Source organism: Merops nubicus, unplaced genomic scaffold (genome assembly GCF_000691845.1).
Source record: "Merops nubicus isolate BGI_N331 unplaced genomic scaffold, ASM69184v1 scaffold19152, whole genome shotgun sequence".
NCBI classification, from domain to species: domain Eukaryota; kingdom Metazoa; phylum Chordata; class Aves; order Coraciiformes; family Meropidae; genus Merops; species Merops nubicus.
Genome location: NW_008593123.1, coordinates 1,850 through 13,382, shown reverse-complemented (window position 1 = coordinate 13,382; position 11,533 = coordinate 1,850). Strand labels below are relative to the sequence as shown.

At 54.2% G+C, this 11,533-nt stretch overlaps 1 protein-coding gene across 1 annotated transcript; it reads left to right on the top strand.

The window, feature by feature from the left end:
- Positions 1-2,193: 2,193 nt before the first annotated feature.
- LOC103768231 (exocyst complex component 6B-like) lies at positions 2,194-9,967 on the top strand. The gene is made up of 3 exons (XM_008935373.1): positions 2,194-2,286; positions 3,369-3,481; positions 9,841-9,967. Exons 1-3 carry the CDS (start codon positions 2,194-2,196, stop codon positions 9,965-9,967), a joined length of 333 nt encoding a protein of 110 aa, XP_008933621.1.
- Positions 9,968-11,533: the final 1,566 nt, after the last annotated feature.

Sequence of the window (11,533 nt, the reverse complement as noted above, 5' to 3'; positions counted from 1 at the left end):
TGGGCAGGGGCCGAAAACTGCCCCCAGCATTTGAGGGGCAGCCTCCCCAGTGCCGTAGCAACGTGTGCAGCTGGAGCTGCCTGAGCAGTGCACTGAATGAGAGTGAAATTACAGACTCATAGACTGGGTTGGGTTGGAAGGGACCTTAAAGATCATCCAGTTCCTACCCCCTGCCATGGGCAGGGACACCTCCCACTAGGTTGATCCAAGCCATGTCAAACCTGGCCTTGAACAATTCCAGGGATGGAGCATCCACAACTTCCCTGGGTGACCTGTGCCAGGGTCTCACCATTCTTCTCATAAAAGATGTCTTCTGTCTGTCCAGACCTAACTTCCCCTCTTCCAGTCTGAAACTGCTGCCACTTGCTCTGTCACTCTGGTCCCTGCTAAAAAGTCTCTGCTTTAAATACTGGAATGCTGCAATATGATCTCTCTGGAGCCTTCTCTTCTCCAGGCAGAACATTCCCAACTCCCTCAACCTTCCCTCCTAGCAGAGGGGTTCCAGCCCTTGGCCCATTTTCATGACCTCCACTTAACCTGCTCCAGGAGGTCCGTGTTAAAACAACTCCATGAAATAACTTGCCCTGACCATCCTTGCAGGCCAGTTCCAGTGCAATGGAAGATGTGGTGGTGCCCCTTCAACACGGGCAGTGCCCAGCAGCACCACAGCCTCGTGCTTCAACCCAGTTGAGCTGGAGCAAGGCTGTGGGATGGAGATGGCTCTCAGGCCATGGGCTGTCCCAGATACTTGTCACCTTGCCCTGGTGGGAATAGCAAACGTTAGTTCGAGCTCCTGAGCTGGAGAGCAAGGGTTGAGCTGCCCTAGGTGGTCATCCATCCAGCTTCTGCTTGAAAATCTCCCCTTGCTGCTCTTTCAGATGTGCACGGGAGGTTCCTCCAAGCCCTTTCCTCACCCATCCTCTGAACTCCTGCGTGGTTCCCTCAACCTCTGCTGTCCCCCTGACCCTCTTCCTATTGATAACACCTCCTGATGCTTTTCATTTCACCTTCTCCAAACCCACTTCTCATCCTCCCCTTTTCATTTTAGTTCTCCTTTGATCCTTTTCTCCTGGGGCTTTATTCCCACTCCTGGTGCACGGCCACCTGACCCCTCCATGGGCCAGCCACCCACTTTCTCTACCCCCAACCCGTGCTGCTTTGCCCGTGGCTTGCCAGGGGCACCTTCAGCCCTCCAGGGCCACCAGCAAGAGACTTTTGGTGCCTTGGGGGGGACGTTCTGCCCCCCCCAGGAGCCGGGCGAGCCCCACGGGGGCGTTTTGGCCCCGCGTGAAAGGAACCCGTGAAATCAGAGTTAACATCATGTCTGGAGGGTGCCCGGGGAGGGGAGGGGGGGAGAAAATCAACCCCTCCTGCCAACCCCCTTCCACCGGGGAACACAGTTAACACAATGGCCCCGGAGGACAAAGGGGGTTGGAAAAACCCTCTGGAGGTCCCAGCTAATCCCTCCCCCCCGCCGGCCCCGGGGATTGTTCCCCACGGCTCCGTTTTCTTTTCCCTGACCTACATAATCCAAAAGAATCTTGTCGCACATTTTGGGTTTGAACCTTGAGGGCTCGGAGGAGCTAAATCCCCTTCTTGGCAGGGTGGGACGGGTGGTTAAACAGCGCCGGAGGCCCCGGGAGAGCCCTGGGGACAACCGGGCCGCGGCCTGGTCGCTGCTCCTGGGGGCGATGAAGACGTCTCCATGCTTGGCAGCAGAGATAGAGTGGTCACAGGGCTGAAGGTTGGGGAGGGGGGAAAGGGCAGCCGGTCTTTATTAACCCCTTGTAGGTGATGGAGAGGGTGTCCCCATCTCCCACGTCGTCATCGGCGCTCTCCTGGGCGGGTGGTTGGTGGCAGGGTGGCCAGCAGTGTGCTCTGGTGGCCAAGGAGGTCAATCATGGGGTGCATGAAGAGGAACGTGGCCAACGGGTTGAGGGAAGTCATCCTCCCCCTCTGCTCTAGAAGGCCCCAGCTGGAGCTGCAGCTCTGGGATCCTCAGATCCAGAAGGACAAAGAACTTCTGGAGAGGGTCCAGCGCAGGGTGGCTGAGATGATCCAGGGCCTGGAGTCATGTGAGGAAAGGCTCAGGAAGCCTTGAGCTTGGAGAAGAGGAGGCTGAGGGGGCATCTTGTCAATGCTTATCCATATCTAAAGGGTGGGTGTCAGGGAGATGGGGCCAGGCTCTTCTCCATGGTGTCTGGGGACAGGACTGGGGGCAGTGGCCACAAGCTGCTGAACAAGAGGTTCAACCTGAAGATGAGGAAGAACTTCTTTATGATGAGAGTAGGAGAGCTCTGGAAGGGGCTGCCCAAGGGGTGGTGGAGTCTCCATCTCTGGAGACTCTTAAGGCCCTCCTGGACGTGCTCCTGGGTGATGTACTCGAGGTGATCCTGCTCTGGCAGGGGGGTTGCACTGGGTGATCTTTTGAGGTCCCTCCCAATCCTTAACATTCTGTGAATCTGTGAGAGGTGAGTCCTCTTGGGGCTGAGGAGGTCCTTGCATGGGAGCTCCTGTTTGGGGCTGGAGGAGAATGAGGGTGTGGAAGAGGAAGTTCAGGAAAGCTGGGCTGGAGTTTGCTGGTCCCTCACCTATGTCAGCTGGGAGAGTTAGGGGTCTTTTGGAGAGGTAAAGGGCTTCAGGTGTGGTTTTGGGAGATCTGGAGCAGGGTGTGTCCCAGATGGCTGGATTAATGCCCTTTTTCTTCTCCCCACTGCTGGGGACTGGTGGTTGCTCTTCAAATGTCTGGAAACCACCCAGGACTCCCAGTTCCCTCCGGGAGCTGCATTCACCCAAGACAAACCCCTGAGCTCCTGGGCGGGTCCCATGTCTCCCTGGGGACCTCTCATCATTAGTGACACTTGCTGAGTGCTTGGAGGATGTTGAGGTGGAGCAGGCGTGAGGAGAGAACCTTGTGGCATGGTTCAAACGGTGCCAGAGGGTTCTCTGGAGATGGAAGAAATTTGTGGTGGCTTTGACCCCAGAAGTGCCCTCCTGCCATAGCTGAGGGCGTCAGGGTGCTGGGCTTCTTTGCCACCCACCTCTTTGGGGTGGCTCAATCCTCATATTCCCTGTTGACCCCCAAAATACCACGTAGCAGGAGTGTGTTATGGCTAAATGAATGTCCTTGTCTATAAATTAATATTAAGTATTGATCAATTAACAATTAAATGTGGCTACGATAATCAAATATCAGCAGGATGATATGAAATAAACTCAGGGAGTCTCTAACTGCTTTTTTTTTTGTGGTGGCCACCAGCTGGCCAGGGTCCTTGCCAGCTTGCAGATAACCCACCAGCCCTCTTGGCAGCTTTTAAAAAATCTGATTTCTTTCTTCTTTGCTGTTTTCTTCCCCGTGGCTGCTGCAGCTCCTGGACCTCTTCATCCAGTGGGACTGGTCGACCTATTTGGCTGACTACGGGCAACCCACATGCAAGTATCTTCGTGTGAACCCAACGACAGCCCTCGTCCTGCTGGAGAAGTGAGTGGGAGTCCAGACACCCAGTGATGGTTTTCACCCCAACCTGGCTTTGGGCAACCACGTGTCTAAAGCAGCTCAGCCCGTCCTAGGAAAGCTGGGACAATCCAGTGGGACTGGTCGACCTATTTGGCTGACTACGGGCAACCCACATGCAAGTATCTTCGTGTGAACCCAACGACAGCCCTCGTCCTGCTGGAGAAGTGAGTGGGAGTCCAGACACCCAGTGATGGTTTTCACCCCAACCTGGCTTTGGGCAACCACGTGTCTAAAGCAGCTCAGCCCGTCCTAGGAAAGCTGGGACAATCTTCTGAGCAGGGCCTGGTGGGACAGGACAAGGGGGGATGGTTTGAAACTCAAAGAGGGAGGTTGTGACTAGAGAGAAGGAAGGAATTTTGGATGCTGAGGGTGGTGAGCCCCTGGCCCAGGCTGCCGTGGTCACTGCCCCATCCCTGGAACCATCCCAGGGGAGGTTGGCCGGGGCTCTGAGCACCCTGCTCTAGTTGGGGGTGTCCCTGCTCAGGGCAGGGGGTTGGACGAGATGAGTTTGGAAGGTCCCTTCCCACCCAACCCATCCTATGATTCTATGTGCAGGACCAGGATGGGGCAACCTGGAGAGCAGGAAGCTCCTGGTGATCCAGAGAGCAAAGACTTCACCCCCAGCTGGACAGTGACAGCTCAGATAGAGAAGTCCTGGTTTATCCCACTAACCTGAGCTCTGGGTTTTCTATCAGCAAAGTTCTTGTTGTCTTTCCACTGCCAAGGTGTTTCTCCAGCCCCCAGCATCATAAAACATCTTCTGATCTGAAGACACTTTTAACTGCCCCAAGTTTATCAGTGTTTAAGAGGAATTTGGACAGTGAGAGAGTTCATAATATGCTTTAACTTTTGGTCAGCCCTGAAGTGGTCAGGCTGTTGGACAAGATCATCTTTGTAGGACCCTTCCCACTGAAAATATTGATCTCTTTTTCTTCTCTCTTGTTCTTCTCTCTCCTTCCCTTCTCTTCTCTTCTCTTCTCTTCTCTTCTCTTCTCTTCTCTTCTCTTCTCTTCTCTTCTCTTCTCCTCTCCTCTCCTCTCCTCTCCTCTCCTCTCCTCTCCTCTCCTCTCCTCTCCTCTCCTTTCCTTTCCTTTCCTTTCCTTTCCTTTCCTTTCCTTTCCTTTCCTTTCCTTTCCTTTCCTTTCCTTTCCTTTCCTTTCCTTTCCTTTCCTCTCCTCTCCTCTCCTCTCCTCTCCTCTCCTCTCCTCTCCTCTCCTCTCCTCAGCACCATGTGGACTCTGCAGGGCTTTGAGCTCTCTCCTGAGGGGGGCTTGTGTCAGTCCCACAAGCCAGCATCAAGGGGGATGGGGGAAACCCACGAGTTTGCTGCAAACCCAAGGAGTGGGATCCACTTTTCCTTTTTTCACTTCACTTTCAACCCCCCTATCACACAAGAGAAGTGCCACCAGTCCCCCATCCTGCCCGTGGTGGCCCAGGTGACCTTTTCTTGGCTAGACCTCCACTCTCTGCTTGGGAGGATCATCCCTGCTCCTGCCCCTTTGCTGCTACCAGACCTCACAGCTGGTTTCCAGCTCATCTGACAGAGAAGCAGCCTGCCAAAAATGATCATTAGTAGTTTTCCAAGCAGCTCGTGCTGTGGGCACTGTCCTGCTGAGTCTTGCATGGAGGAGTGGGCAGGATAAACGAGCTGCAGTTAGTTTTGGGTCCAGTTACCCTGAAGCCAGACCCTGAGGAGGAGTCTGAGTAGTTTTTTGGCAACTACTCTTCTCTGTTGCTTGCAGAGGAGGAGGTGGCTACTGTAGAGTAGAGGCTACACTTGCAGAAGACCAAACTTGGTGTGCTGCTGAGCTTTGGAGCTGCTTCTGTATCATCTGGGAGCCAGCCATGGCATCCAGATGTTACCAGGGTGGTGCACAGGGACCAAATTAGGCAGTTGCTTTGTGCAAAGCACTTTCATACCTTCTAGCCTTGGTTTTGGCTACGTGTTCAGAGGTGTCATCTGTTGTGGTGTTTGCCACCCAACATCCATGATGAAAAAGCTTGTGGTGTGTTCCAAGCTGTTAATAAAATGGTAAAATAAAGAGGGATCAAAAATCTGAAGGCTGGGACATGAAGCAGGTGGGAGCAGGCAGGGAGGTGGGCAGGCAGTGGGACAGCAGGAGGGCAGCTCCATGCTCCTGTTTTCCTTGGGGGGCACTGGAGCTTCTCTGCTCAGTGGTGGAATTCAAAAGCCACAAACCTGCCTTGGCATGTCAGCCTGTGCCCCCCAGATCACCCTCATTTGAAGGGCAATCTTCACAGACCCATTTGCCTTCCCAGAGGCAGACCTGGTGGAGTCACCAGGTTCCAATGTTGATGTGGCATCCCCAGCATGGCATCCCCAGCATGGCATCCCCAGCATGGCATCCCCTGCATGCTCTGGTGGGCACTGCCCTCCCCCCTCTTGGGCTTCAGGCCCTTAGGGGACACTCTGTGCATCATCCTGAGGGTGTTCAGGTTGGGAACTGTCACAACAAAGACCTGGAGGGGCTGGAGCGTGGCCAGAGAAGGGCAACGGAGCTGCTGGGGAAGGGTCTAGAGCCCAAGTGTGGGGAGGAGCAGCTGAGGGAGCGGAGCAAAGGAGGCTCAGGGGAGACCTTCTGGCTCTGCACAGCTCCTGACAGGAGGTTGGAACCAAGTTGGGGTTTGTCTCCCAAGGAACAAGCAGTAGGAAAAGAGGCAATGGGCTGAAGTTGCCCCAGGGGAGGTTTCAGTTGCCCCTGAGGAACAATTTCTTGCCCTGGAGGGTTGCCCAGGGCTGTGCCAGGCTGCCCAGGGCAGTGGTGGAGTCCCCACCCCTGGAGGGGTTTCCAAGCCGTGGAGATGTGGGGTGAGGGACACGGGGCAGTGGGGACCTGGCAGTGCTGAGGGTACAGTTGGACTCAATAATCTCCAAGATCTCTTCCAACCCAAACGACTGGAGGATCCTGTGATCCCCAGGGCTCTGCACTGAGCTGCCCGTGGCCGTGCCCACATCCTCTCCCTGCCCACCCCGTGCCCACCTCCTGGGGGCAACCTGAAACTCTGATCCTCTGGCTGGTTGTGTAACCTGTTCTCCTCCTTATCTCTCTCCCTAATCCCCCATCTCTCCTAGGATATCACGAGTGTAAGTATGCTGCTTGCTTGGGCTTTTACCCTCACCTGGCAGTGCCTCGATTGTCTGCTTTAAATGGAGCACTAAATGCCAGCTGCCTTTGAAACGGGTCCCTCTGGTAACTTTATCGTCTCAAATGCACTAATTAGAGCTAAAAGAGGAGCTTTTACTCGGGTGCTTTTTCTCCCTTATAGTTTAATTTAAACAAAGCTTGGCTCTGTTGAAGGTGGTGGTTGTTGACAGGGGTGGGGACAACCCTGAGCTCTCTCTTTCCTCTTACTTTGAATCCTTGTGCACGGGGACCACGGTGCAGACCCAGGCTCGGTTCTCCCAAAGCTCTGCAGCCACTTGCTTCCAAAAATGGAAAGATTGCTCCTCCCAGGAGCTCCTTGGCAGCTCCAGATGGTTGCCCCCCTCTTCCAAACTGGTGTCTGGAGGCACTGCTGGACGTGGGACCGGCTGCTCCCTGCAGCCAAGTGCTCCAGCAGAAGCAGGGTGGTGGTCCCCAGTTCCTTGGAGAAACCCCCCCCCAGCGTTGGCTCTGTGTGGCCACAGCAGGGCTGTGGTGGCAGGAGCAGAGCTGGTGAGGTCCTCCCGAGCAGATCTGCTGGCTCAGCCTCTCCCAGGGCTGCAGACTGGTCCCTGGCACAGCACGACCCAAATTCTGAAAGGTTTTGTGTCCTGTGGGCAATGAATTCATTAATAATACTAAATAGTTTACTGCCTCTGCCTTTACCTGCTGGAGGGTGGCCAGAGAAGTGCAGTGAACCTTCTGGGGAAGGGTCTGGAGCCCAAGTGTGGGGAGGAGCAGCTGAGGGAGCTGGGGGTGCTGAGCCTGGAGCAAAGGAGGCTCAGGGGAGACCTTCTGGCTCTGCACAGCTCCTGACAGGAGCCTGGAGCCAGGGGGGGGGTTGGGCTCTGCTCCCAAGGGACAAGCAAAAAGAGGAAAGGGCCTCCAGTTGCCCCAGGGGAGGTTTCAGTTGCCCCTGAGGAACAATTTCTTGCCCTGGAGGGTTGCCCAGGCCTGTGCCAGGCTGCCCAGGGCAGTGGTGGAGGCCCCACCCCTGGAGGGGTTTCCAAGCTGTGGAGATGTGGGGTGAGGGACACGGGGCAGTGGGGACCTGGCAGGGCTGGGGGAATGGTTGGGCTTGATGATCTTGAAGGTCTTTTCCAACCCAGATGGTTCTTCTGATTCTATTCTGTGATTCACACAGTGTCTGGAGGTACCAGCAGCTCCCACCTCTCCCAGACACTGGTCCCCAGTGTAACAGATCCACCTACGTGGGTTTGTTGGGGGCTCAGTGCTCTGACTGCTGCTTCACCCTCATCTGGGAGCTCTGTCCATGCAGCTCCTTTCTAATGGTTCAAACAAGGACCAAAATCTTCTTGCATGTGACATGAGTCACTTCCAAAACATTTCATGGACCTGAGCAGGTCTCAGAGGATGGGAGATGGCTCAGAGGGTGCCCAGGAGGAGAGGGCTCTGGAAATACCCCACAAGTTGCCTGGGGGCAACGATGGAGGGTGATGGGCACCATGCTGGGTGGAGGTTTCTGGAGGTGTAGATTGACTTTCAGCACCTCTGAAGTCCCCACATGGCCTGGGAGATGGAAGCAGAGCTCTCAGCCCTCCTGCTCAGGTGCTGTGAGACCTGCTGGAGCTGGAGATGTTCCCTGGGAGGATGGTCATTTCCAAAATCTACCACCCCAGGACACCTCCAGCCCTTGGGTCTTGCAGCAGAGCAGCTGGCAAGCTGCTTGGGCTGAAAAAAGAGAGAGAAGGGGAAAAAAATAGCACTAATTTGGGTGACTCCAAGTGCTCCAAGCTCTCTCCTTACCCTGGGAAGCAGCTCAGTTGTAATCCTCTGTCTTTGGGCACTTCCAGCTTTAGCAAATGAGCCTTTGGGATCAAGTTGTTATCCTTGCTTCCAGTTCCAAGCTGGATGTTTTTGGGAACAGTTCAGATTCCCTTTGGCTCTTTTGAGGAAGATTGAAGCATGAAAAACCTGAGATTTATTTTGGTTTTTTTTTAAATGAGTTAAATAAGTTTCAAGGTTTGATTTGTTCTCAGTTAACTCAAAAAGCCCCTGGCTGATAAGGTGCCAACTTCCCAGGGACCATCAGCGCTGTGCCCCAGTCACTTCAACGCTTCATTTAGGTCTCCAAACCCCCAAAAAAGACTCATGTGACTCGTCCACATCCATCCACCTCTGCCAGATCTGGTTTACCAAGAAAATCACTGACAAATTGTGGTGTTAGAAAGGGGCAGTGCTGGCTGGGAACCAATGGGTTGGATGTTGAGGCTGATACCTCCAGATGTTGAAGGCTTGACCCTCGTGGGGTCAACATCCTCTCTGCCTGCATAAAGCTCATGCTTGGAGCTTGCAGAAAGACCTGGCCTGCCCCAAAAATACACATCTGTGGATGCAAACCTGCATGAACCCCCAGCTCTGCATGGCAGAGAGATGGAGCTCCACCAGCTTCACCTGCAGGTCCCATCCCACCACCTCCTCTTCTCTGGTGTTTTGGAGACCATGGGTTCAATGTAATGTTAAAAAACAAAGCTCCAGAAGATTTTTAAGTTGAGGAAACCACTGCTGGAGTCCTTCCTTTAATAGAAAAGCTCTTCTATGATGTTGCACGATGTTTCAGGTTCCCAGCTCCAGACTCTGCCAGAAGAGCTGCCTCCCTTGGCCACGTGCCATGCACCATTTCAAATCAGAACACTTAATGCTGTGGGTCAGATGATGGGTTTTAACTTCCTCCTCCTCTTACAGCCCTGCCATTTATCACTTCAGAAGGTGCCATGGTGCAAAGCCTGGTTAGAAATGGGGGTCAGGAGGCTTTAGGGTTTCACGTGTGAGAGACAAACCCTACGGTGGTGTTGGGGGGGTTAAAGTGGAGATGCAAAGTGTGTAGAGCCTGCACGTGGCTTGGGAGGCACATCAAGGCCAGCTTGGATGGGGCTTGGAGCAACCTGCTCTAGTGGAGCAACCTGCTCTAGGGGGAGGTGTCCTTGCCTGTGGCAGGGGGGTTGGAATGAGATGATCTTCAAAGTCCCTTCCAAGCCAACCCGTTCAATGATTCCATGATCAAAATGGAGCTGGAAGCCTTTAGATGCCATCATCTCCTCTAGCAGAGCCTGAATCTGGGCCCTTGGTGAGGCTTGGGGGGAGGGGAACACGTTGAGCAGCAATACCTGTGCCCTAACCTGTTTCTGCTCTGCACAGGATGAGGGACACGAGCAGGAAAAACAACGTTTTTGCCCAATTTCGGAAGAACGAGAGGGACAAGCAGAAGCTGATAGACACCGTGGCCAAGCAGCTCCGCAGCCTCATCAACAGCCACCACTCCTGAGAGGACCTGGGGACCTCCTGCCTGCCCCCCCAGCCTTCCCCCTGCCCGGGACTTGGGATTCTTGTTCAGAGAGAAGAGATGTATTTTTTTATTCACCTGTATAGTCGTCCCAAAACCCACCCCCCAACCCCCCCGTGACAAAATGTTCCTTGAGAAAGCAGCCTGGGGGTTCAAAAAGGGGATGTCAGGAGTCTCCTCTTATAAACTCCTATTTTCAGGGGTTTATAAAGCTAAATCCTGAAGCCTCAGAGAGAAGTTCACACCCAGACTCATTGTTTTTTGGTGGTTCATCTTTATTTCTCTAAGCCCCCCTGGAAAGGATCAGCCTGATCCTTCTGTCCACTTCTCCACTTGCAGAACAAATGAAAGCAAAAATCACAGGGGAGGTGTCGTGGTTTTGGGTTCTTCTCCTTGGTGGGAAGATCACCAGAGGGTCACCAGTGAGCCCATCTTGCCCACTTGCCTGTTGGATTTAAGTGGGAAAAGGGAGTTCCCAGCTTTTCCCTCTTTCTCCTGGAGGGGCTGGTTGGCACCTTAGGCTGCAGGTCACTGGAGCTCCAGACTTCCCTGTGGGTCTGTGATCAGTGTAACCATCCCCCTGAGCTCCACCTCTAGGGCCTGCTGGTGGCTTTTGGGCTTGCACTGAACGTAGAAGGGCCTCAAGAGCTGCCTCATGAATGAGATTTGGAAAGGGAGAGGCAGCCTGGCAGGGTGTCCTGCTCTCATGGTGGTAGGAGAGGAGGGATGCTCAGCAGCAGTGGTGTAAATCCTCCCCTGATGCCCAGGGCAGCCTGTTCAGGGCTTTTTCCTCCCTTTGCACCCATATTCCCTGTTGATGTCCCACCTTCCCTCTCTTCCTGACACCATGCAATGAGTTGAAGTCCCTCTTGCTTGGAGCAGCCCTGCAAAACTCATCCAGGATGATGAGAAGGAACCTCCTGGAAGGTCCCCAAAGGAGAAGCAGTGGGAGGTGCCCCGTGGAGCAGCAGCATCACTCAGCTCAGAATTGCCTACAGACAACATTCCCCTCTCTGAAGATGCCCAAACATCCTTTGCTTGACCCAGGCCAGCTCTGAGGAGGATGATAACACTACCAACAGGACTTCAAACCCCAAGGTTCAGGTTACAGAGAGTTGACTTTTGCCCTCATCTTCTCGTTACTCTTTGGACTCTAATTAAGTCTAAGTGAAATCTCACCCAGCTGGTTCCCCCACCTCCCAGCCCCTCATGTTAAAGGGAATGAGAAGCTTCCTGGTGGCTGTTGGAGCAGCCCTGGCAGTGCTGCCTCAGCAGGGGCTCGAGCGGTGCCCGTTTCCTACCCTCAGTTGAAGGTGGTGGGTCCCCATCTCTGCTTCTGGAAGCTCCTTCTCCTTCCCCTCCCTCGGATTCCCCGTGCTGTGGAGGGGTGGAACTTGTTCAGCCCTCACCACGTGGTGTTTGCAGGAGGGCAGCAGCACTTCCTTGGTGCCTCCAGTCACTTTTTGCTGTGTTTCTTGCCTGGGGAGCCCTTCTGCCACTCCAGCTCTGGATCCACAAAGGGGATGGTGCTTTATCTTCCCTCCTTGT

Bases quoted from the DNA above. Each gene is read 5' to 3' on its own strand.
- LOC103768231 (XM_008935373.1), top strand. From the start codon at position 2,194: ATGGTGTCTGGGGACAGGACTGGGGGCAGTGGCCACAAGCTGCTGAAC. The intron at 2,287-3,368 runs GTAGGAGAGCTC...TGGCTGCTGCAG, and splicing joins AGAACTTCTTTATGATGAGA to CTCCTGGACCTCTTCATCCA. The intron at 3,482-9,840 runs GTGAGTGGGAGT...TGCTCTGCACAG, and splicing joins GCCCTCGTCCTGCTGGAGAA to GATGAGGGACACGAGCAGGA.